General features: G+C 39.7%; 1 protein-coding gene across 13 annotated transcripts in view; it reads right to left on the reverse strand.

The window, feature by feature from the left end:
• PDE4D (phosphodiesterase 4D) overlaps window positions 1-21,514 on the reverse strand; it is an 846,931-nt gene that overhangs the window by 238,628 nt on the left and 586,789 nt on the right. For 12 of the 13 annotated variants that reach the window (XM_056540893.1, XM_056540998.1, XM_056540903.1 and 9 more), the window contains one exon: window positions 6,648-6,839. In XM_056540893.1, the coding sequence (XP_056396868.1) occupies window positions 6,648-6,839 (192 nt within the window). Of the gene's footprint in view, window positions 1-6,647; window positions 6,840-20,073; window positions 20,112-21,514 lie in introns of those variants that run through there. The other variant, XM_056540993.1, reaches the window with a different exon arrangement.

Raw genomic sequence — 21,514 nt, forward strand, 5'->3', positions numbered from 1 at the left:
GATAGGAGGTCTGATAGGCAAGACCACCGTAATAAACTTTTTACGGCATCTAAGGCCAGTGACGGTGTGTGTTGAGCACACACCTGCCAAGGTTAACCATGCCTGGGATTAATTATATCCATCCTAATATAAAGATAAAAAAAGGAAATAATATAAGGGTGGGCCGAGTGGACTAGGTGGCCCATGTGGTCTTTTTCTACCAACAGACCTCTATGTTCCTGAAGAACCCTTGACATACAAATGATTAAATGAATTTATATGTATATTTTCCTGTACATTTTCCTCCCATTCTCTTATACTATAGGAAATAATTATTTTTCAATTATTATTTATTTGTTTCTCAGTGTTTTCCTTGAAAAGTTCATTACTGAGAATTACAGTCACAATGATGACAATCCACTTCACTGTGACCATACATTCCTGTCGTCGAAGGCTGAGGGCACGAGCCAGCATTTCCCCATATATGTATGTACACCCTGAATGTATTTATAGAAGCTGACTTGCATTCCAGCACAATTATCATTTAGCGCACATGTCACCCACATTGTAGATAAAGGTACAGAATATTGTTCTACCAGTAAGCTACTGGGAAAATTCCCTTAAATAAATGATCATGTAGACTTCATGAGTATGAATGGACTGGCCTACAGGAGCACAAATCAACGTCATGTAGGGTGCAGGTTTAGGCGCAATAGCTAGATCAGTGTTTCCCAACCAGGGTGCCTTCCGCTGTTGCAAAACTACAACTTCCAGCATGCCCGGACAGCCATTGTTGTAGTTTTGCAACAGCTGGAGGCACCCTGGTTGGGAAACACTGAGCTATGTCCAGCTGGATCGGGACCCAGAATATTGATGATTATATGACTTGTGTTCTAGAGAAACAGCAAGGTTTTCAATATAAATAAAGAGATTTTCAAGGCTTAAATGGGCACTGCTAGATTCTAAAACTTTTTATATGTTGTACATAAACAAAACATTAACCTTTCTATTATACTTTATAAGAAATTTTTTATTTCATTTTAATAGAAATCATGGCTTATAAAAAAAGGCCACTAGGGGTCCCTATACCATCCAGAACACAATCCTGTCCTGCTGCAGCATTGTCTTTGCCCAAGCTGAAGCATAGACAAAGTCCAGTAAGTGAGGGCAGGACTAGCACTCCTCTGTGTTGACTCCTGTCCTATCAGACTGCAGAGAGGAGGGGGGTTACAGAGAAGCCTGCAGTGATTGGATAAAGAGACCCAGCACAGCACAGCAGACTCAGGAGGAGGCCGAGTCATGCATAGTAAGGACACACCCCCTCGAGAGCACAGAATGACAAACTAAGTGAGAAACAGAAAGAAGGTATTTGTGAGAGAAATAAAGGTGTTAGGCACATAACAGTTATATGTACATGATCTGGATTAGGTACTGAGTAACATGTACTTTTTTTTTTTTTTTTTAAGTGCTAACAAATTCTGGCAGCTGATTATTTCCTAAAATAACAGACAATAAAATCTGGGAAAGGCATATAGCATTAAAGGGAACTTGTCAGGAGTTTTGTGCTACCCAAACTATAGGCAGCATGACTTGTGATTAAGCTTCCTTATTACAACCAAGTTAGACTACAAAACTAGGGTGGACACTACCTTCAAATAGAGAAATAGAATGCACATGAAGAAAACTGGAAGGCTAACCCAAAAGAGAAAAATAAAAAAAGCACATTCCAAAAATAAACAGAATCTCTATTGGGAATTTATCATTGTTGTCTTTTGAAAGTGAGCTTTGAAGTAACATTTTTTGCTTAGGCTTTGCTTATTTGCGACAGATTTATCATACTGTCGGGGGGGGGTTGATAGATTTGGTGCCTGCAAAAAATACTATAAATCACTTCAGAATGCCATTTGGTACGATTCCTCCTCTTCTATGCGACTTTTCTGCGCAAAAATCACGGTTGCAACATTGTGTGTGACTTTTTGAAAGTGCTCTTCAAAAGCAGTTTGGTAAGCCAGGTCTAGGCTGGCGTAGATTTGTAGTGTTTTGGAGGGGCTTGCGCCTTTTTGTGTGACAGTCACACTTGATAAATCCCTCACTAGTGGAAAGTAAAAACTGAAATTGACTTCTGCAAGATCGTTTTTTAGCTTTTTGTTTACACCCAAAAAAAAAAAAAAATAAAAGGTGTTTCATGTGCCAAATATAAGCACAAAAAATGTTGTAAAGACAATGATAAATGTCCCCCTATATCATTGAATTGGGGTGGGTGTGTGTCATGGCCCTGTATTTGGGAATTGGTCTTTCCTCGGTACATTATTGGTATAGATGTGATGTACTTTCTATTGTTTTTATCAGATAGTAAAGATACCTTGTTATATTGCAATCCTGTTTGTGTGTGGTATGTTGTACGTGATACTATTCTCTTGTGGGTTAAGGATCATGTCATGGTTTGCTCTAAATACTGCAGAATTTCAGAGAAATCATAGTTAATTATCAGCTGGGAACAGGATGGAAGGCCAGCCCTGATAATGGGAGCACCTTTTTATGACTATGTAAAAATATATGAGTGTTTACCTTCCCTGACCCCACATTTTACGTATAAATCTTCACTAAGGATATGTTCACACTTGCTGGATTTCCCTATGGCAAATCCAATGTGTAATTTTCAAACAGTCCATGGCAGAAAGCTAAGTCTGAAGCTCGCATTTCTGTCGCAGATGCCTGTTGATCCGCACATGGAATAACCTCATTGTTTTTTAATAGAACTATTCTGTAGCTTTTCTGTGCAGGATCTGTGCAAACCATGACTTTAAGACTATGTTCACATGGCAAAATTTCTGCAATTCCGCTAAAATTCCTCACAGAAAAGCAGACTGCAGATTTTTTCCAGTTTTTCGGAATTTAAAGGAGTAGTGTGGCGAAAAATAATTCATCTCCTATCCAAGGGAAGTTATAGATCGCAGGGGGGTCCGAGCGCTGGGACCCACCTGTGAACTCCTGTACAGGGCCCCCGGCAGTCTGCCGAAGGTGGCAATTCCGACCCCCGCAGAAGTCCGCAGCTGACACATCCCCTTCATCTATCTCTATAGGATACATGGAGGGGGCATGTCGGCCGGTGCTCTGTGCGGGGTTGCTATGCCTCATTCCAGCAGACTGCCAGGGGCCCTGTTCAGGAGATCGCGGGGGTCCCAGTGTTTGGACCCCGTAATCTATAACTTATCCCCTATCCTTTTGATAGGAAATACGTTATTTTTCACTACAGAACTCCTTTAAGCTGAATTTCAGTGTGCTCAAAACAAAGAATTCCACCAAAATGCTAAGCCCCACTGACATCAACAGGATTCTACCATAGAATTCCACAAAATTAAAGACAAAATTCTGCAGCAGAATAGGAATTCGACAGTGGAATCCCATTGAACATTTCCCATTGAACGGAATTTCTGGCGGAATTATTCCACAGAATTCCACCATGTGAACAAAGCCTGAAAATTCACAGTGTGTTCCTTATCCCGATGCCTGTGAATGTGGTGGATTCTATTTAGGCCCAGAATTCACGCCTAAATCCTGAATAAGTGAACGTGGCCTCAAATGCCTACTGGCATGAATTGGAGTGAGCCAGAACAGGATATTCATGGATAATATTTTATAATTCATTTTAAAGTTTTGTACCTGAAAATAAGTTTTATTTTATTTTATTTTTTCATTTTTTGTTTTTTTCATACCAAGAACTGGAAATTTGCTTGGTACTTGTATATTTTAGGAATCCAATTCTAATTTTTGCATTTTCCCATGACAAACACATAACATTTTTCAATGAGATGAATAGGGTAAACACTGAGCTAAATATAACAGTTTACATTACTATGAAGAGCGCAGGCGGAGAAGGGGAATATGTGGATCAAGAAAGGGCAGAGAGGAATGAAACTCCTCCAGTTATATTGGGCATGCATTTTGCACACTTTATGCAAACCACATGAGTCTCAATATAGCATATAGACTGTACCTTACACGAGTTTAAAGTAGAAATACATAGTTGTCGTTACACTTGTATACCTCATATTGTAAAGTTGATGGTGATAGGTTGGCAGTCTTGTCAGTTTTGGCCATATGCTGATCTCTCCTACTGTACAAGACCTTGCTTGCATTAATCACTAACGGGGTACTCCAGTCGAAAAAAAAAAATTCAAATCAAATTAATTCTTCCAGTACCTATCAGCTGCTGTATGCTCCAGAGGTTGTGTAGTTCTTTCTAATCTGACCACAGTGCTCTCTTCTGACACCTCTGTCCATAACAAACTTCCCCTGCTCTGGACTGTTCCTGACACCAACAAAGGTGGCAGCAGAGAGCACTGTGGTCAGACTAGAAATAATTACACAACTTCCTCTGGGGCATACACCTGCTGATAATTAGAATTTACTAATCTCATAACTTTTTAGAACTAATTTATTTGGAGTACCATTTTTAATGTTATAATGAGCTTGGACAGCAAGGCACAGGCATCACCAAATTCTAGCTGGAAAGACCCTAAGAGATAATGTTTGGTATACAATGTCCTATTTTGTAAAGTCTTTCTTTAAAGGGTAACTGTCTTTTCAGGTGACTTTCAGTATCAGCTGTTGTGTGTGTATATGAGGTGCAGCACTCTCTCTGGCCATTAATAACTTGAATATGGTAATTTCCAGCAGATTTCTGCACTGCATGCTTCATCTACAATTTGCAGTTCTCCCAGAGCTAGTGGGCGGAGCTCACTTCTCCCATCTCCACGGACTTGTATTACTTTTCTTGCAGTAACTGGACAACGTTTAGTGGATTATCAGAGAAAAAGATTTGATCAGCAGGAGGGGGTGCTAGAGAAAAAGGTTTCCTAACAGGAGAAAGAAGCATTTGTATCTAATAATGTATGTTACAAAGTTTCTTATATTTGCTTGTACTATTGATCCGTGCAAAGTTTGTTCGAGTGACAGTGCTGATTCAAGCATAGAGGGCTCCTGACATCTTTAGTTTGAGGGCCACATCACTTAAGCTCAAATAGAAGGTGTAGAACCACATTAGGGAATACAATACAGGCCTACCAGGAAGGACATGACATGATTAAAAAAAATAGTTTAGTGGGAAAAGTGTCACATGGCAATGACATTGTGCTGGAACAAAGTAGGATTATCATTCTTAATCGTAGTGCCAAGTGCCTATTTTATGACCTTGACTTAGAAGCTTATGGGTTTTATCCTAGTATCGAATGGCAGTTTTACATTCATATTGGTTCATATTGTACCAGATTCTTGATGGACACCATTTTCACTTTAGGGTAGGGTCATATGTAGGGCATCCGATGAACATTTCATGCTGTGGTTGCTCAGACACCAGTCACTAGGGTGTACTTAGCAGAACATAGGTTCAACAGTACGTAAATTGTAAAAGAGAATTTCTGAGCATATTACAGGTGCACGTGTGGAGGGCACTGTTCACACATATACATTGTCAGGAGCATCGCAGCATTTTCAGGACATGCATGAAGGTAAAATTACTCATATGAAAGTAATACAATATAGCGTGTTACCAAACCGCTACGAAGTGGGGATAGAACACACAAAGTGCGTACCAGAGAAATATATTGGATCATGAAGATGGCCACACGGGCACCGGAAGGTCTCAACCAGAGGTCTGATGTCATGTTATTTTATTAATTATGATCTGCGAAGTGGCCTTGTTACATCTCAAGTACATTTGTATTATCTTGTACGGAGGAGTTTTTTTTTTTCTTTTCCCTTATCCGCATGTGATATTGACTAGGTGTGAATTGGGAGCTATACTGCCCCGCCCCCCTATTTTTTTTTTTTTGCCCCTTATCCGCTTGTGATATTGACCAAGTGTGAATTAGGAGCTATACTGCCCCCCCCCTCCTTTTTTTTTTTCCCTTATCCGCTTGTAATATTGACTAGGTGTGAATTAGGAGCTATACTGCCCCCCCCCCTCCTTTTTTTTCCCCCTTATCCGCTTGTTATATTGACTAGGTGTGAATTAGGAGCTATACTGCTCGTTACATTGATCAGGTGTGAATGTAGGAGTGTTGGCTCAGGAATAATACAGGAAGTGATGTGCACAAAAGGGAGAGGTTCTATATCTATTTGTATATTTATTCGGCATAAGATATTTGTACTAAGCAGACCCTGAAAAAGGCTTCACAGCCGAAATGTGTTAGTCCATGTTTTTAACTTGATCTGTTACCCTGATGCTTTAAATGAAGATGAAATAAAGCTCGTGTTTTTACATACATTGATGTGTTTGGAAGTTCTGAGGGATTCCTGCGCCAAGTAAACAAATCTTTTTTCCATTACGCACCTTGTCTATAGCAGCAATGCCCCGACAGCACCAGGAACAATCAGGAATTATGGCAGCTACAATCTACATGGAGAGGTGAGCAGATTTTTCCAGTTTTTTTTGCTAATAATCACTCATTAGGACCACCCACTGGACTCCTAGGCCCAGAAGTTTAGATCATTAAATTACAAGTTTTAAAGAATTGTTTCTCACCAAACTTAATATCATTCAGCTCAGCTCTTCCTGCCCAACAACCTGTTGCCAACAGAATTAACTGCATTTTTAACTTGAAAGGCTCCCTTTGCATGCATCATAATAAAAGGCTAGTACAGAAATAGCTCTTGTAGTCACTCACATGTCACTAGCGATGGAGGAGTTTCTAGACATGGACTTTGGAGAGAGGTCATAGTCGCTGTCTGATCTGTACAAAAATGATTCCCTTCGTTGGCTGTGGACAAAGTTGGCCTGTAAAATCAGCCCTGATCCTGGGCTTGTCATGGGATCCAGGGGACTCCGTCCCGATGAGGTGCCATTGTCCACATCAAAGCTGCAAAGAAACAGACAAGAACAATTACAATTGCTATCATAATAACCATCACTCTTTTTACTAATTCCTAATTACATGGATTTCAGATTCACAAATTAAGGATCTATACCAGCTACAATAGTGATCACATGAAACTTATGGGGGCGACACAAAAGTTAGAATAGTTATAGTAGATCAGAAAAAAAATATCTGATTTTTTTTTCTCTCGCCTGTCGTTAATGAGGTCAATGACTAAACATTATGCAGTAAACTCGTAAGCATAAGCACCCCCTAGTGGTGACTGTAGTCATCCAGAATTTTAAGTGTATGTCAAAGAATAGTATTTGAAGCTACTGTATGTATCCAAAAAAAAGGAGCTCTAGCTTCTACAAGTATATGTAGAAATGTAAACTATACAAATGAATCATCACAGGTCTGACACAAGGTAAATTAAATAAATAGTGGACAAAGGTCATATTTACTGCGGCAGAAATAAAATAAAGAAAGATGGAGAAAGATGGAGAAAGATGGAGAAAGATATAAAGAAAGACTGATGCATATCAAGAAAGATGGGGGAGATTCATGAAAACCTGTGCCGAGGAAAAGTTGCCAATAGCAACCAATCAGATTGCTTCTTTTATATTTAAAGAGGCCTGTGAAAAATGAAAGAAGTGATCTGATTGGTTGCTAAGGGCAACTGGTCAACTTTTCCTCCGCAGAGGTTTTCATAAATCTCCCCCAGATGTCCTTCTATGCTGGTGTTACACTACTGTGGTGTGGATAAGGCTAAGGGGTGGTTAGGTTATGTAAAACGTTATCCCCTATGCACAGGATTGGGGATAAGTGTCTGATTGTGTGTGTGTGGGGGGGGGGGGGGTAGGAATGCTGTGACCCCAACGCGATCTCCAGAACAGGGCCGGAATCTCTTACTTCAGAGCGCTCCGGCCCCTATCTTCCAAGACAAATTGGTCTTACCAATGGCGGCACGTTTCGCCATTCACTCCTAAGCTGGTGATTGGCAGAGTGAGCCATCAATACTGAGACCAGTTTAAATAAAGCTGGGGGCCAGAGCGTTCCAATGTAGGGGACCAGCCCAATTCTGGAGATTACAGGGAGTCCTAGTGGTCAGACCCCCTGTGGTCAGACACTTATCCTCCTATCTATACCCTATCCTGTTGGAGATAAATTTGACATTACCGGAGTCTCCATTTAAGGCCCAGCCACATTTACCATAATTCTCTATTTATGAATCTAAGATAACTCTGAAAGTATTTTTTACTATCATCCAAAACTGGTATTACCACCCTCATGTGACACTTCTTGCTCCGACACGCTCAGGCAGCCTACAGCGTCAGAGCCAAGGTTTAACCCTACAAGTCTCAGGTGCCGTATACCAACACGTCTTATGTTTTCCATTGCGTACATAAATCAATAGGAATTTGCATTAAAGATTGGACGTGATTCTTCAGCCATTAGCTGATAGATCCTCTACGTGTCTGGCTGACTTTTATGGACACTGTACAGTACAAGATAAATCCTAAGTACTTAGTGAAGCCTTCTGTATGTAAGTAACAAAAACATATCTATATTCATTTCAGTTTCATGTTGCTGCGAAAATGCATGAATGTTGGCAAATATTCAAAAAACAGAATAATAATGGTCTTTTATAAATGAGAAATAATGTAATCTATTTAAGGTATTATTGGATGGTCATAGAAAAGGCTGTAAAAGTTACTTCAAAACAACACGGTACTACACAATACGCCAATATCATGTCCTGTTTAGTCTGGGAAGCCACATTTCCGGCCCTATATACTCAATCTTGTCATTCTTGTTTGGTAAAATGTAAGATTGTACAGTTCTATTTTAGGATCACAATATCAACAATATCAGCAATAAGGGTACATTCACACTAGAGATGAGCGAACTTACAGTAAATTTGATTCGTCACAAACTTCTTGGCTCGGCAGTTGATGACTTATCCTGCATAAATTAGTCTTTCAGGTGCTCCCATGGGCTGGAAAAGGTGGATACAATCCTAGGAGAATCTTTCCTAGGACTGTATCCACCTTTTCCAGCCCACCGGAGCACCTGAAAGCTGAACTAATTTATGCAGGATAAGTCATCAACTGCAGAGCCGAGAAGTTCGTGACGAATCAAATTTACTGTAAGTTCATTCATCTCTAATTCACACCTAAATAATGTCTTGAGGATTTTCTGTTGCAAAGTTAAGTCAATGGGTAACAGCAAAATATTGTACGTGTGAACTATTCAAAGGATGAATTATAAAAAATTCAACATTATCAGAATTATAAAATTCCAGTTTATGACATTATTGTTATAAGCAAATGCTGGCGTATAAGAATTTGACCCTTATCATATGATGGAATATTAGAATGTCACTATTATCATATGATGTATTGTCAGGATTTCATCATTATCTGATACAAATCATCATAAAATCATCTTCAGCAGATGGTGACATGAAAAAGTCAATTATAAAAAAATAGACACAAGTAATTTGTATTATAAAAAGTGACAATGTGACACCAAATAAGCAGAGGACACCTAGGGAGATATAAGGGTAATGAAAGGAGGACACCCAGGTAGACACAAAGGAAATGAGAGGAGGGCACTCAATGAGAGATGTCAAATACAAAGAGAGACACCAAGGCAGACACAAAGGAATGAGAGGGGGGCATCCAGACAGATACAGGGTTAATGAGAAGGCAGATACAAAAATATTAGGAGGAGGCCCCCGGGTAGATACAAAGGGATGAGTGCAGAAGGCTCCATGGTAGAATAGTAAGACAATGTGTATATATATATATATATATATTTTTTTTTTTATTATTATAACAGCGGACAGTCATTAATGCAGAGACATAATAGATGTAAAAGGACAGACTATCTAACCTATAAGATCCTGAGTTACACACTTTGAACAGCAGTAGCCATATCTTGGATATAAAATATCATAACATAAAACTAATAAATTAAAGGGGTACTCCGGTGAAAACCTTTTTTCTTTTAAATCAACTGGTGGCAGAAAGTTAAGCATATTTGTAAAGAACTTCTATTAAAAAATCTTAATCCTTCCAGTACTTATTAGCTGCTGAATGCTACATAGGGAATTCCTTTCTTTTTGGAACAATGATGACATCACGAGCACAGTGCTCTCTGCTGACATCTCTGTCCATTTTAGCGACCATGCATAGCAGATGTATAGCAGATGTATAGCAGAGGTATGCTAAGGGCAGCATGGTGGCTCAGTGGTTAGCAATGCTGCCTTGCAGTGCTGGGGACTTGGGTTCAAATCCCACTAAGGACAACAATAAATAGAGCAGAGAGAACTGTGCTCGTGATGTCATCAGAGAGCATTCCAAAAAGAAAAGAATTTCCTCTGTAGTATTCAACAGCTAATAAGTACAGGAAGGATTAAGATTTTTTATAGAAGTAATTTACAAATATGTTTAACTTTCTGCCACCAGTTGATTTAAAAGAAAAAAAGTTTTCATCTGAGTACCCCTTTAACCATCATATTGGGACCAGCAGTAAATCACACAGTATGATTGTAACCTGATTATACTAACCTCACTGCACTTTGAGCCCAGGGCTGACTATACTGTAATGTACATCATTCAGTGTGGTCTTCACTTGTTTACTCTACACATAGCCAGAAAGGGTAAGGTGCTCTCTCTGCTTTGGATGGAGATCACTCTAGGGAATAATTTGATTTGCCCCTTTGCCAAACAGTACATTGGTTCTGGATGGCATTAAAAAGTTCTTTCTTAAGTAAAAAAAAACTTTTCTAGAAGCCCATTATACCCATGTTCAGACGGTGGATGATCTCGATACACAGAGCTATAAACACCTAGGGGTACTACAGTGGAAAACATTTTTTTTTCTAAATCAACTAATGCCAGAAAGTTAAACAGATTTGCAAATTACTTCTAATTAAAAAAAATCTTAATCCTTCCCGTACCTATCAGCTGCTGTATGCTGCTCAGGAAGTTCTTTTCTTTTTGGATTTCTTTTTTGTCTGACCACAGTGCTCTCTGCTGACACCTCTGTCCATGTCAAGAACTGCCCAGAGCCGGATACGTTTGCTATGGGGGATTTGCTCCTACTCTGCACAGTTCCCGACATGGACAGAGATGTCAGCAGAGAGCACTGTGGTCAGGCAGAAAATACATTTAAAAAGAAAAGAACTTCCTGTAGAGCATACAGCAGCTGAAAAGTACTGGAAAGATTAAGATTTTTATATAGAAGTAATTTAGAAATCTGTTTCACTTTCTGTCACCGGTTGATTTAAAAAATAAAAATATAAATATTATATTTATAATGTTTTCCACCAACGTATTTCTTAAAGGCACCAATAAGGACCCAATACGGACAAGGAGAAATCCAGCACTTGACAGGTCGAGTAAAATCACAAACGTTATTGTCTTCTATAAAAGTTCTGTTACAGGCATGTACAAATGAAGCAGGGCTCAAGCTTGACGCGTTTCGTGATGTCCCCCTTTGTCAAAAGCATACTGCCAGTGTTATGCACGATGTAAAAATAGGATACATCTAACTAGCTGTTAGTAATCAGCCGGAAGCACACAATTAGAACAAAGGATAACACGGGTGCATCACTACTCATGAAACAAAAGGCAAAAAACCTTTTCAATGCCCTGTATTTCCATACTTGTAGTGTCACCTCTATGACACTCTCTGAAATGTCTCATCAGAGCTGACACTCCCACTGCATTATTTTAGATGTCAGAGGGATGTAGCTTCGGGACTTCAGAGAGTTTACTGTACAGCCCACATATTGTTTTCTGCAAAATAGTACAAGCTCCCAAATATACAACTCCCTTTGTATTACGGTTAATACAATTCTTGTGAGTATATTTCTTCCCTGTGGTATAAGAGGTACATTTGGAAGTTCTAACCATAAATGTGCAAGTAATGCATCATGTTCTAGCACATTTGTAATTACCTTTAGGGTGCGTTCACACTGAGTAAATCAAGAGAAATTCACACTGAAAAATTTACGTGCAAAAATTTTTTTCTATTCATGCGGAATTTGCACGGAATTGCGCGCAGAAATGGGGGAGAAAGAAGTGAAGGGTTTTTCAGCCACTTCCACGCAAATGCCGCGTGAAAACGATGTCGGGCAGAATTTTTTTTTTTTTTACCATTGACTTCTATTGATTTCTGCTAGCAGATTCCGCTTGAAGAATGAACATGTTCTTTCTTCAAGCAGAAAGGAATTCAGCGTCGGAATTCCGTTAGCAGAATTTCCGATGTGTGAACAGGCCGGCAGAAATAACATTAAAGCCAATGGGCAGAGGAGATGGGAATTAATTTGGAGTGGAGAATTCAAGAGGAATTACTCAAGTAAATTCCTCTTGAATTCCTCAGTGTGAACGAGCCCTTACAGGTAAGCCAGTGAGATGTTGTGGACTGCAGTGAATTAAATTCACTGGGAGAAAGAAGATTGCCCAGGGAAAGAGCATTTTTGGATACACACATTATGCCTTCATTTACTATTTGCTTCAAGATGCTGTCTTGTTCTAAGATGGGAATGTAATGTCGTATAATACGTTTGGTTTGTCTAATGTTTTTTTTTGCCAGAAATAAGGTCCTGTCGATTCAAAGACAATCACATCAAGAAATGGAATTTCCTTAGGTCCATAGCATGACATGAAACTCAGATTCATGGCTTTGTGATTTAGATATCCGATGAAGGCACTGAATCCATCCTTTTCGCCACCATATCATTGATATAGCGTCCTACCAAGAGCAAATCAAGAATAAGCGGATTGGATAAAGTAAAAATTAGTTTTTCTTCAAAACGGACATAAAAATATTTGCAAACGAGGGGGAGTATTTTGCCCCCGTAGAGGCCCCCATCGTTTCCAAATAGAATTGTTCATCAAACAAACAAAATTATTAGTCAGTAGAAATTCCACAGCCATGAACAAAAATTATTTCAATGAAGGTGAGTACGTACTAGGGCGATCCAAAAAGTATCGTAGTGCTGATAAGCCCTCTCCCATAAGAATGGAAGAGTAAAGGACAGAGACATCACACATGCCCCACTTAAACTCGTCATTCCAGGATACAGTGTCAAGAATACCTAATCGATGTTTAGTGTCCCTGAGAAATGACGGGGTGATTTTTGTAAGGGCTTGCAGATATCCATCTGTGTGCCCAGACGACTACAAGGTTAGGGGGTGAGCTGGACTTTTCTCTGCTCTAAATAAGGATCCAATTACCAAAATGGATACGGTTCACCTCACCGACCCTTAATAGGTTTAGTGAAGGCTATTGCAATTAGGTGCGGTTGCAATATTGAGGTAACAAGACAGCGTTCTTAAATCAAAGTCCAGTGTTTTATTCACACTTTGGAATACAGCAAACAGTCTTTAAACTCAGAACAAAAGGGAAAATACAACACAGTCCACCTGACTTTCCTTGGTGTTAGTTCTCACTCGAGTTCGTGCCGTGCGGCACTCAGCATGACTGTTTCCAGCCTCCAGCAAGGCTGTATTAGCAGCTTCCACTCAGGGCATTCAGAGAGCAGAACTCCACACACAGCTGCACTGTGAGCTGCAAATGGTCAAAATCCCCACAGCTGGTAAAACAGTCTCACTTTAAGACTAGCAAAAGCCGGCCTGGATTGTGGGGAATGACCACCACCCTGCCTTTGGTCACTCCCGGTAAGAGCCGTCCCGGAATAGCCTTAAAGCCATACTACAATTTAGTGTCAGACTGACTCGCAGTACAGACACTGAAAAATGTTGTCTCTTACCTCACCAAAGCCAGGAGCTTGGTGACACATAGCGTCCATCGACCACCATCCCTTTCACCTGCTCACAATATATCTCAAATGTTGGATAAATACAGTTTATGCAGATGAGGATTAAAGGCCGAACAATCAAGTTATTCTAAACTCACTCCAAAGCCTAATCCTGATGACAGCAGAGAAGCAATGAGGTGCATGCATGTTGTGAAACCGGCGTCGCTGTGTACACGTCTTCATTGTCCCAGTCTTACTTGATATTCATTATTACATAGTTGAATGTATTCTGTCAACTGAAAAAAAAGCTTCCGCAGCAGAAGACGACGCCAAAGACTGACGATCTCGGCATTATTCAGTAATTAATGGTCTTTTTGCCGCTCGCTCTGTAACAGTGGACTGTAACTAATGTCCTGGATACACTCATTGTTTTATATTACAGAATAGAGTGTATAAAGGGCCCTCAATCATGATGTCTACACTTATGTAAGCAAACAGGGCTGATGTAAGACGCTCTACAGAGTCACAGTCAAGATAGATATTGTTTTGTTATACAGGAAATAAATTTCAAAAATCCACGCTCAATAGGCATAGATATTGAACAGTAAAAGCAGCCCATGTGCATGGACAGAGGAGGTGCAGTCCTGGTGGGGACCATTGCCATGTGAAGGACTCTGCAATCAAGCAGGAGCAGATTTGTCCCAAATATCATGGGAAGGGTGTAAGAAGGGGGGAAATAAAATCAGGCCCTTTTTGTGGAATAATGGACAGCCCCTTTTTTTTAATTTGTTATGGGTCTCCTTCTATTTCTTATACCATGGACAATGGTTACAATATTCTTTCCATTTCCAGGCGGAATAAAGGTAGCCATGCATCTTTAATAGCTGTTTGCTAAATGTTCACCCAACAGTTATCCCTCTCAATCTCATAACACACACGAACATTCGGCATGGAGAGGGGAGGAGTAAACCACTTCCAGACATCAAAAGGGTAAGCATATTGTAATCCAACATGCCTGACCCTTCTCTCCCCCTAATGGAGGCCCTCATGAACATTACTAGAAAGATAAAAAGAACAGGATGCGCTCCATGGTGTAATACCCTCGGCACAGTGACGCTATATGTGAACTGCGCTTACCACAGAAGGTTGTACTGTTGGCCAAATACAACTTTATGGTTGCGTATGTCAAACTATTGGTCTCTGCAGCCACTCCACGCTAGGATAAACAGCACACAACAATCCTTCCTTCAAATGAACAGCAGTATAAATCAGGCGCTGAGGCCACGTAAAAGGCAAGTGAGATTTATTACCCACAATGCAACATGTTTCGCGGACTGGTTTGAGAAAGCGGCCAGTCCACGAAACGCACTGCATTGTGGGTAATAAATCTCACCTACCTTTTACCTGGTCTCAGCACCTGATTTATCCTGCTGTTCGTTTGGAGGAAGGATCATTGTTGTATGCTCCTGGATATTAGACATTTAGTCAATTCTGCTGAAGTCAGCAGGTTTAGGCAACTTTTGACTAAAGTGAATGGGGACCTTAAAGGAGAACTCCGGCTAAAAAAATTATTTTGCCAATATGCCCAGACTGCCACAACTAAAATAATAAAACTTAAATTACCTTTCTCCGCTCACTTGGTGCCATTGGAATCAACCTCCAGTCCTTTGGCTCTGGTCTTCTTCCTGCTATTGGAGCCCAATAGGCTAAGTGACTGGCCTGTTACATCTCCCTGCCTCTTAGTCTGTCACCGGAAAGGGCAGACAATCGCTGTGGCTGAAGATTAGCGGAGTACAGTGTGACCTGTGGGGCACCAAAGGCAGGAAGAAAACCTGAGCCGGAGGATGGGATTCCAGTGACAATGGGGAAGGTTAGCAGCCCTTGCACAGAGTTCTCCTTTAAGTCTGTTAAAGCAGAACAGTGTTAGGATCTAACCAATCACCCATATCTCAGCATCCTGGCTAAAATGACCAAAAAGGGACCAACCTTACCTGTCACCTTTCACCAGCTGCCCAGTAAGTAATTCATAAGCCCTTTACCATTACCCACAGATTAGACAGGCCATAGTTAAGAGACAATCATGTGTAAAAAAAAAAAAAGGGACAGTTTATGGCATGCATGCAATGATAATTACCCCAGTGTCTATCAGTCTTTTGACCCTCCATATACAATATGGGATTTGGACCCCAACGGTTATAGGATTTCTTATCATTGTACTGTATACTGCGTTATCTTACACAATGGTGTAGATGGTGGATGGGAGACCTGTTCATACTCTGGATGGCAGTTCCGCCTGTATTTATGGTAAGGATGAGCTGAGGAATTTTGAGAAACAGTATTCCCTATAGCTTAAAAAAAAATCTGTGTAAATGTACCATCACATTGTCATACATTTCTTGGCCCTGATTTACTAAGAGTGTTGGGTTATTTGCAGAGTGTTATTTTTTTCCCAGACTATATTTTCTCACACGTATTTATCAATGTTTTGCACATGTTGGGAAAATTCTGTTGCACGATATTAAATTCTGTCACACGGGGGGAAAAAAGCGTAAAGCGAATAAATAAAGCAAAGTAACTGCACCAGGACATAACTTTACATTCATGGTCATTAATGGGTAAACAAACAAAAAGTAAAAAAAAAAAAAAAAAAAATTATAATAAAAAATTAAAAAATAAAGGCCAAGATTTAAAAAAAAGAGAAATTCCAAAAAAAAATTATAATAAAAAGAAAAATGTAATATAAAAAGCTACTAAGGGGACAAAGTAACAGGATTTGAAAAAAAACAAACACACACACACAATTTAACAGATTCCCCACACCTCAAGGCAGTCGGCTTTTCAAGTTCAGTGGGTTTACAAGAAAATGTCGGGAACACACCCCTAATTATGCAAACCACGCCCCTTTAGTCAGGTTAAAAAAATACTCAAAGTAATTGGAAAACCGTCAGGTTTTTACTAGTAAAACGTGTTGCACAAAGTGTCGCAGAGGACGTGTGACACAAATTATGTCGCATAGCCCGATAAAAAGAGTCGGGATCATGTTAGTAAATCAGGGCTATTATGTGTTAGTTATGTTTAATAAAGAAAGAAAAAATCTGAACAGGTTAAATGGACCTTCACTAATCCATGAATTGGAATCGTATATACCTTACTCTTGGCATGAACCTTTACAACATGATATAACAAGTGTGAAACAGTATATGGCAACCCTTCAACAATCTAAAGGCCACAGGCATTCACATGAGAGCCAACAAAGCTTTACAATTCCCATACTCTACAATATATTCATTATGTCTCATATTAGCTGCAGGTTAACTAGAAACCTGAACTCCGTACAGTACACACGTTTTCACACTATCATTGTCACTATATCCACCATTCAGAACAGCAGCGTTTACTACCTGGTAATCCAAGAAAATCTACAGTATGTGCCAATACTAATTCATTCAGAATAGACATAAATATCTACACATTGGGGGTCTTTAATGCTGAGGCCCCCACTCTTCTAGGACCCCTAGATTTTTCCAGCACTGCCCCTGACCCTGTGTGCAACTAATTCAAAAGAATGAGAACATTTAAGGGACCAGGTTGGCAAAGTTGTGTGTACACTGTGGTTTTTTGTTTTTTTTTTGCACATGACTTGCGCCATAGTTATTTAATTTTGCTCTTTTTTTATGCTGTTTGCGCTGGCTTTGTCATTTCTATTATTGTGTGCTTCCAGAGGCATGGTTAGAAGATACACTGGTTGGTGCACGGAATAAAAAAAAATGGGTAAATGTACTCCTGTGACCAGCTTGGTGTAGGAATGTGTGTGAGCTGTTTCCACTTTCCATCTAATTTGAGCAGATTTACGTGCACAACAAAGTACATTTTTGTGCATCAAGTGGGAAAACAGCACGCTTGCGTAGCAGGTTTCTCATTGTGTAAAGAGCTGCCTTAGGGTACGGTCCCACAGTCCCATACACACAGGGCTAGCCAGCGTCTCTGCCTCCTGTGTGTATGTCATCATCTGAGAATATACCGCGCATTTCCGTCTGCTGCAGATGATTTTGCGCAGCGTGAAATACGCTGTACAAGCGGTACCTGGGACTGTACCCTTAAAGGGGTTATTCAGGGAAAAAACTTTGTTTTATATATCAACTGGCTCCAGAAAGTTAAACAGATTTGTAAATTACTTCTATCAAAACATCTTAATCCTTTCAGTACTTATGAGCTGCGGACTTTGAATTGTTATTTTCTGTCAACGTGCTCTCTGATGACACCTGTCTCAGGAACTGTCCAGAGTAGAAGCAAATCCCCGCAGCAAACCTCTTCTACTCTGTGCAGTTCCCGAGACAAGCAGAGATGTCAGCAGAGAGCACTGTTGCCAGACAGAAAGCAACAACTCAACTTCAGCAGCTGATAATTATTGGAAGGATTAAGATTTTTTTAATAGAAGTATTCTACAAATCTGTTTAACTTTCTGGAGCCAGTTGATATATAATTTTTTTTTTCCCCTGGAATACCCCTTTAATGATAAATAATAAAATCTGTAGGAAAAGGCTGCAGCATATGCCACTGTATAGGACTTCAGCATAAAATAAAAGTACACTGTGCGCTATAGCGCTACACATTTTTACAGCATTTCTCTTTATGGAGTAGTATAGCCTACAATGCTATTACATACAGTAATAAATAAAAGATATGTTGAGGTATAGCTACCTGGTGTATGACAAAAAAACACACCCTCATTTGGTTAGGCTGTAGAATAATTGGCCTCAAGTCTCTTTTTTGGCACAGGGTTGCAAGTTAGAAAGTAAATGTATAGAGATTGGTCGCAGTTCCCTCTAAAATGCTTTATAAGTTGTAAGATATGCATGCAGAACTTTTGTGTTGCAAGTGCAATAAGAGTAAAGTAATCCTCTACTCTAGAGGGCCTACAGAGGTTGGTTCACTGTGGGGCAGATACTTTTTAGAGACACCCATTTAAGTGTGGCGTGACCCTCTATCAGAGGGTGTACAGTAAAGATGATAGTTATGTGATGTACACAAAGCAATAAATCTGTCTGGATGCCTACAGAGTTAAATGTTTACAGAAGAGTCCTTGCTCTGCAATTTCCCTCTTCTGACTCAGCAATTCTCCGTATTGAAGATAACTGCCCTTTTAGCTTGAACTGGAGACAGTCTTTGGTTAAAACCTCCTGAATGCTACATGATGCATGTAAACAGGTTACTGACTAGACAATCTTTTTCAATGTGACCTAGCAGAGACTATAGACATGCTGCACTATACTTCACCCAGGACCAGATACTGACTCTGATCTTCCCAACAATTCCAGAGCCACGAGACACCCTAACACTTCTCTGGCTACAGCCAGACTGAACTGAATTGGTTCCAGCCAACTTGGTAGAGAGGGTAATACTTAAATGACTCCTCCTTTGAACTTTCTAGGAGCTTCTGCACATAAATGAGCTGTGAGTCATGTGACCAATGTTCCATCCATGTAAATGTATATAGTAATAATACTGACCTGTGCAGTTGTCATATGGAAACAGCTTCTTTACAGCTTATATTAGCACTGTATGATGGTATTTACATTGTGTAACACTGCATCTAAGGTATTATACAGAATATTCTTTTTTGTAGTGTATGATGGTGCTAATACTGTATAACATGTGTTCTAACTCTATTGCATTTCTATTTGATCTCCATATGTCCCTGTTATATGGGCATCATATGTTATGTGTGCACTGTGTGGCGGTATGGGCAAAGTGTGCCAACAGGGGCAACCTATCCAAAGCAAGGCTTAACCTGTGTGTTTGTGTATCTCTATTAGACTGTGCATATAACATCAATAGAGAGATAATGACATAAATTCCATTTTACATCTGATCATATACAGAAGTGTCCAAAAACCTAATGCTTTTTGGAAGGAAATCAATTGTATTGTCTCTATCATGTCTGGGGTTTCTCTCTCTCTTAAGAGAGAATTTTGATGTGCTTAAGAAACTAACATATACCAAACAATGTCAAATATGTAAGAAATGGGCCTCTGGACACAGGGGACAAGGTTATTTCTAAAATATATCCAGCTTCCAGAACTGCTGTGACCCCCAAAGGTCAATGGTGAAGTGTAAGCTGGTACAAGGCACGGGAGCATTACAGATGAAATCCAAATATAATCTCATGGTATTTTCACATGAAATATTACCAGTTCATCCACATGCAGATAATTCTTTTATGCAGTATCAGCCTGAACCATCCCCCAGAATAAATCCTTAGCTATGTACATATACTGTATGTATACTGGTGCATCCATGAGGTTTATGATAACAGAGAATTTCTATTTTTATTATTTACATTGATATAATACATATCAAATAAGGATTTCTATTGACATGCATGCACTATAAACATCATCTGTATAATCTGCATTTACCTACAAATACATTCACTATACACCCTATAAATTCTTTGCTTACCACTCAAAGAGATCCTGCATCATTTGTGCCTATGTACTGTGCCTAAGTACTAAGCTGCTACAGAAAACCCTAGAATAGAAGAGGTGGTGGTATATCAGTAGAGTAACTGCAGTCATGACTGACACAAAGCAGTTGGAGGGTGTAAAAAAAGGTCTGATGTGCCTCCAGTCATAAGGTCTCTATAGTATAGACTACAGTCAATAAACCCCAAGCTCCTCAATGGTATTGATCAGATGCTAGTAGTGTAACTACAGCCAATACCCATTAGAGAAAACTGATACAAACTTATAGTTTAAAAAGTAAATTTCAATTGGACCAGCAGGGTATGTTATGTGTATTGGGGCCCCTTTGGCTCTCCTCCTGGCTGTCACATATTCACCTCTCCTTTTAGAAAACACATGCTCAACTGATCATACACATGTATTGGAGCAGAGGATGGGGGGGGGGGGGGGGTCAAGAACAATAGCTATTGACTGAATAAACGGCACCTTAAGGCTAGCCCTACTATTGATATACTGTAGTTGTTGCTCAGCATAGAAAACCCATTTTCATTTACCCCATTATGGATTTCTGAGGTAACAGAGGAGAGTCCCCTGTTCAGGACACTTGTGGTCAGATTGGGGAATGTCAACAAAGAGTATTTCTATTTATCTGAAGAACCATTCTTGTCCTGCATTATACAGACAACCTATTGATTTGAATAGACAACGTGTAATACTTAATTTGCCCTGTGGAGGCATTGCAGGGAAACTGACCCAGTTACTCTCAAGTAACAGATCACAGCTGATCGCTGGGGTCTCAGCAGGAGATCACTTTGTAATTAGCTCATTTTCAAAGACCTCTTCTTACAAATAGGAAGTGTCCAAAGTAGAGAACCCCTTTAACTATTCATTGCAGATGAACCAGTTGTCTAGTGGACAAAATAATATATCTAATAATAAATGTAAAGTTCAATGACAAACTTATTTAATGTCTAGAACAATAGGCACTTCTGGATTAAAGCCTTTATAAGGGTTTGAAGGTTATAAGGTTATCCTCATAGTAAGTAATGACATTACTGCATGACTAATGTAGGTTCAACTATTGGGTCCCCCAGTAAACCCTAAAAGAACTTATGGATAGTCTTATTCTTCTATACTGAAAGCATACCACAACAATGGGGCCACCAGAAGATCCTCTAGAGGGTCAGTCTACCCTGGGGCTCATTTTCTTTGAACATCCTTGTCACATCGTATTATGCTTTGTGGATTAAACCCATTCACAGACCTCTATGAGCAGAATGACATGAAAATTTTATGTGTTCTCCATTACTGTCTCTGGAATTGCTCAGGTAGAAGTAAATGTTGTATCTGAAGAAACACACAGATGTCCTGGTTACTTACTATCATAAAAATACCATCTTCAGTCAGTCTTTAAAATACTGGAAGGTTTTTATTTTGCC

The sequence above is a fragment of the Hyla sarda genome, chromosome 1, assembly GCF_029499605.1.
Source record: "Hyla sarda isolate aHylSar1 chromosome 1, aHylSar1.hap1, whole genome shotgun sequence".
NCBI classification, from domain to species: Eukaryota; Metazoa; Chordata; class Amphibia; order Anura; family Hylidae; genus Hyla; species Hyla sarda.